The sequence below is a fragment of the Bidens hawaiensis genome, unplaced genomic scaffold, assembly GCF_021521415.1.
Source record: "Bidens hawaiensis isolate Kalapana, Puna unplaced genomic scaffold, B.hawaiensis_p1.1 tig00037807_1, whole genome shotgun sequence".
NCBI classification, from domain to species: Eukaryota; Viridiplantae; Streptophyta; class Magnoliopsida; order Asterales; family Asteraceae; genus Bidens; species Bidens hawaiensis.
The window spans coordinates 30727-36413 of NW_027505507.1; the positions used below are offsets into that span (position 1 = coordinate 30727).

General features: G+C 35.5%; 1 protein-coding gene across 1 annotated transcript; it reads right to left on the bottom strand.

The window, feature by feature from the left end:
- Nucleotides 1-1968: 1968 nt before the first annotated feature.
- LOC143613615 (uncharacterized) lies at nucleotides 1969-5687 on the bottom strand. Its single transcript, XM_077087279.1, has 5 exons — nucleotides 5190-5687; nucleotides 3965-4063; nucleotides 3586-3630; nucleotides 2490-2627; nucleotides 1969-2392 (listed from the first exon to the last, which is right to left on the bottom strand). Exons 1-5 carry the CDS (start codon nucleotides 5571-5573, stop codon nucleotides 2057-2059), a joined length of 1002 nt encoding a protein of 333 aa, XP_076943394.1. The 5' UTR covers nucleotides 5574-5687; the 3' UTR covers nucleotides 1969-2056.

Here is a 5687-nt window from a genome sequence, read left to right on the forward strand (position 1 = left end):
TTCAGTAGAGTGAAATTTCCACAAACAACAAAAATGAAATTTTGAAGTGTTGTTGATCACATTGTTAATATAGATTATTATAGAGGCCGAATTATTATTATTATTATTATTATTATTATTATTATTTGGCATATAGGGCAGCTAGACGGGAGCCGAGTGACTTTCTTGAGAGGGGTTCAAATAAGCAGATGTCATGGTAAAGTGTGTTTGAGGGGTTCAAATAAGCATGTCTCTTTAAACATTTTGTTGGACATAAAAGCATTGTGCCCCGCACGCTTTACTCATGTGACTTTTTAATTATTATTTTTTAATTTAAAATACATTGGTTTTGATTTTCTATTAGGCTATGCGTAGTGAAGAAGCTACAAATTGGGGCGTTTTGCGTCGTGTGACGCCCAGTCAGCTAGGGGTGAGAATTTGTTTTTGGGGTGTAATGGTGTAGGGGCTACAACTAGTAATATAACATATATATAATATATTTATAATATATATATGTATATATAACACACACATCCATACATGCCGGCCCCACCACCCTAAAATTCGCCCCTTCCTCCAGGCGACGAGAAGACCTCGCCCCCGCCCCTTTTTCGCCCAAAAATCGCCCAGGGGGCTGTGTTTGCGCCCAAAAATCATCCAAATCGGCGCCCACTACACATAGCCTTATATCGTTTGATGTAGATGAATTGGGTTTCATTTATGTAAAGTATATGTGTTGGTTGATAATAATTGATACAATGTGGTTAATACTAATTAGAATTAAATGATTTTTTTTTCAATCAAAATCTTAACATAAATGAAAGTTGAAGTCAGATGAAGTTACTTCTCCGTTAAAGTTTGATTGTCACTTGCAATGAGAATGAAAACTATAAGTGTTGTTGATCACATTGTCATATAGATAATCATCGATCAACGAGTCATAGTTTAAATCATTAAAATTAAATTATTTGTGTATCGAAAACCAATACGTGTTAGAATATAACTAACTATTCATCAAATTATGCTTTATTGGCCATGCATGTAGTTTATGACTCCTCATTGTTTAAATGATGCCATGATGTACACCTTTATAATCATCTCATTTATCTACGGTTTCGACTTCGAAGCCGCCGGTATCAACACCAACGCAACCATTATCTAACCCTTAAGTGGCCGCATTTACCATTGCCAGGTTCCATATTTGGGAACCCTATGCGGTGGCTTCCCGGTCGGAGTGGATCGGATCGTCATACCGTATGTCGTTGTCGAGTTCCAGCTGAACCATTGGTAGTGGCGGAGTAGGTGTGATGGCTCAGTGGTGGTCGTCATGGGTGGTTTCATCTTTATGGTATAAACCCTAAATCATTTACCTTTAATGTATGTAACGTTTCACATAAATATAAATACATATGTGTGGGTCATCAGGTGGACAAAAGTGAAATTGCACTAGTTTTGACGTTATTTTACTAATTTCGTGTAAATAACGTTAAAAGTAGCAGAAGGTTAATCATGCATCATGTGATGACGCTAATGGGCGAAAGACAAGGGTACATGCATCAATTAGTCGGGGGCCTGATGGTTGAGTGTTATATGTCTTATGTCCAAGGCTTGATACAAAACTACTATCGAGTCGGGGTTCTCACTGGAAACAGCCTCTCTTTATTCCTACAGGATAAATGTAAGGTTGTCTATATCTTACCCTTCTCAGACCCTACAATAGTTTTTCCGTTGATGGAATTTACTGTGAGTACGATGATGATGTAAATATAAATATAAATATAAATAGAACTTGTTTATGTTTATCTACATTTTGGATATAATTTTTATCTACATTTGATATAAGCTTTGTCACATACTCATTTGCACAAATATAACTTTTTAATCTAATCCATGCTCTCTGTTTAAATGAATATTAAATATAGTATAAATCGACATAACTGTTATAAAATCAACCGAATTCAAGTGGTACCTTCCTATCCATCAAAATGGTGTATAATTGCCTTCTCTTTTAAAAAAGCCTCTAGCCATGAAAACACAAAATCAATGTCAAAATGATAAAACTTATACCAGAAAGTCTCTACTTTGCAACCTTTTCAACCCTACTAAACGAAAACGACACTGGTTTTTCCAAAACCGACACATTAATGTTGTTCCAAACGTCTGGGATCGCGGGAAGTGCAGCAATTTTCTCTGCAACTTCCATGTCTTCAGGAAGAACATATCCAAAAATCGTGTACGTGTTTTTCCACTCTTCATGATTCGCTAAACTGATAAAGAATTCGGGGCCCGAATCGATCCATGCAACCGAGCCACGTTGGATGACTGGACATTCTTCGGTTGGTATTTTTTTAAATGTAACTCCTTCAGCTTCAAGTGTTCCTTGAATCAATGCAAATGGAGGTCCAAATGAGGCCTGCAAAAGAAAATGTAACAGCCAAAAAATATGTTGACTTTTTTGGTCAAACTTGTAAAGGTAATGTATGATTTTGAAAGAGGGTAAAAAGTATTACGGATTTTAAGTGATTTCCTTTTGAATCCCAAGATCCACCGCGGCCTTCGGCTCGATAGAACTGACAACCCACGCAATGGCGAAAGGTCAACAACTCAAGAATGTACATGACTGAATGCGGCGCACATTCGGGGAGAAGCTGCACGAAACCGTCTATTACTCTTAAAAAGTAGAATAATGTAAATAAATGAAAATGAAAATAAACACCACTCAAGAGTATCTAGGTTTATAAACGAACCGAACAAATATGAACAGAGCATGTTTGTGTTCATTCGTTTAACACTTACCGAACAAACAATCGAACACGAACAGCTAAACAAACGCAGTTTTCCTGTTCGTGTTCATTCGTTACTAAAATGTTCATGTTTGTTTATGTTCGACGAACATAACTGAACTTATAAACAAATTAAAAGTCAATGTGAACAACAATGTGTTAGGCCTAATAACTTACTAAAACTAGGCTAAATTGTAGTAGAACAATAAATTTAAATGAGTATATTAATTTTATATGAAAGCGAACGAACGAATTTTGATGAACAAATATAAATGAACGAACGACGCATGCATTCATGTTCGTTTGTTTAATTAAATGAACAAAAACTTTTGTTCATGAATTTCCACCGAACGGTTAATGGATGGTTCACTGAACATTCAGTTTGATTACAAACCTAAGAGTATCCTATTTGCATTAAGAGATGCATGTTGACTCTTGAAGTCAAATGCATCAATATTGAACTTATAAATCGATGAGTTTCTCGTAAAAATTTTACAAGGACAACTAAATTATATCTTGTATCTTATAACTTATAAGCCTAACCAGTGGAGTTCAGTTCATATAAAGTTGAATTTAGGAAGTACAAATTTGACTTTTAAAGCCATAATTATCAATAGCACACGAGATGCCATCTCCACTTTGGTGGGATGGTAAAGGCTTTGGCCTTTGGGTGAGAGGTCCAGGGTTCGATTCCTGGCAATGGTGGTTTAATGTAAATAATAGGAGGAAAGCATTAACATTCAAAAAAAATAATAATAAAAAAAAAAAAAAAATAGCACACGAGATGCAAAATTCGGAAGGTTTTATTAGAGTTTTAACTTACTTTGATGTGAAGAGTGCCGTGTTGTGTTTTCATCTTCACAATACCCTGCGAAGAGGAACATGAAAGAAGAATAAAGTCAGCACCTTTTGTTAATTACACGAAACCGTATCTATTATATACATCAGCAGTAAGAAGATAAAAGAGTACGTCTGACGACGAACTCCAATATTAATTACAGAGTTTATAATTTCACAAAAAAAAAATAATAAAAAAAAATTGGTAAACACGTTGAACTTAAAATAATGCTATATATTTTTGCCATCGTAGCTGTGAAAATTTCAATTTTGGATTTAAAACTGCAAAGTTTGACTTTAGAAGTCAACATTCCGGAATTTTCCTGTAACTTAACGAACGAATCATAGAAAACATGTTAGATTACCTCGCCTTTACCATAAACAAGACCAGAAGTCCAAATTGTGTTGTCTCCTGCTTGTTGCCTATCGGGAGCCAAAGGATCCGTTTGTTTCTTCAACCAACACTGAACCAACAAAATCTAACAATCACTTTCAAATATATTAACACGAGCATCCATATACTTTATGGCAAAGCTTGGACGAGAATGTCGCCCGGAGGGAGGGGGCTCAAATTTTCGGTCGAAAACGGGTAAATATAGACTATGTATAAAAATTTTCAGGCGAAAAACGGGTAAATTTACATTACTACACCAAAGGAGGGGGGGGATGGCCCTCACTAAGTTTCACCTATGCATATACTAACGGTTTACACCATTTACCTTAATGGGTCTCATCAAGATTTTCTTCAAATCAAGTAAATGAGACCCATATGCACATCTTTATGATTAATAAAAGGCTGAACTTGATACTTAGTGGTTTAGCAATAATAATAAATCCATGGCTGTTACAATTACGAGATTTGCACTTCCATAAGGAAAATAAAGAGATCAAACAGAAGCCTAAATATCAAAGTTTTCTACTTCACAAAAAATATGTATTATTTAACACAAATGTTATTGCATCACAATAACCAAATTCAACTACGCCTGTAAACAAACCAAACGTTCGGTGAACTGTTTGTGAACCGTTCGGCGGGAAGTTCATTTATGTTCGTCTATTTAATAAACGAACGGACATGAACAAAATATTTGTGTTCATTTAATTAAACGAATGAAAACATGAACACATGTTCATTTATGTCCGTTTATTATTTTCGTTTATGTTTGTTTACATATTAATAGAAAATAGTTAAATATTATCTTGAAGAGTCATCTACTTAATGGCGTTATACTTGTTCATTTATGTTAGTTTGTGTTCATTTACGTTTGTTCATATATGTTTGTTTATCGTTATTCAATTATGTTCGTGAACTGTTCATTTAGAATTTAAGCAAACGAACATAAACGAACACGAACACGAACACAAAATTTTTGTTCGATTAAGTGTTCGTGTTCGTGTTTGTGTTCGATTAAAGTGAAATGAACGAACACGAACATGCCCTTGTTCGTGTTCGTTCGGTTCGCTTCCACGCCTAAATTCAACTATTCCAAGTTAGTCTAAAACAAGTCAGAATTACATTCTATTATTATATTCAAACAATAATCACAAATCTTGAAAAAGTCAACGACAAAAGTCAAAATTACAACTCACCTCACCAAATTTAGACCCACAAGCCTGACGATCAGCACAAAACACCCAAGAATCACACAAACAAGGCCCACCTTGAGCATTACACATGGCCTTACAAGCATCACAACACTCAACAGACGAATTGAACTTAAAATCTGAACCCCACTTGACAGCAGCACCCCACAGCTCAAACTTATCAATCCCTCTGCAACACCCACCATCACTTCCCACCACAGATTCAGCTTCCGAAATTGATGATAAAACATTGTTATTATTATTATTATCACTGGGTCTCAAGACGACAGACATGAACATGTACACAAGCGAGCAAGAAAAGACACCCATTAGTAAGAGGATCAGTGAGACCCAACGCGTGGGTTCTGAGTCGATCTGCCTTCGACCCATTAGAGTTTGATCACTGAGGAACAAAACCCAGAAAGGAATTGGATTGATTTGGGTGGTTATTATTATTATTTGTCAAATGGGTCGGCCAAGAAATAAATTGAATTGATGTGCCTT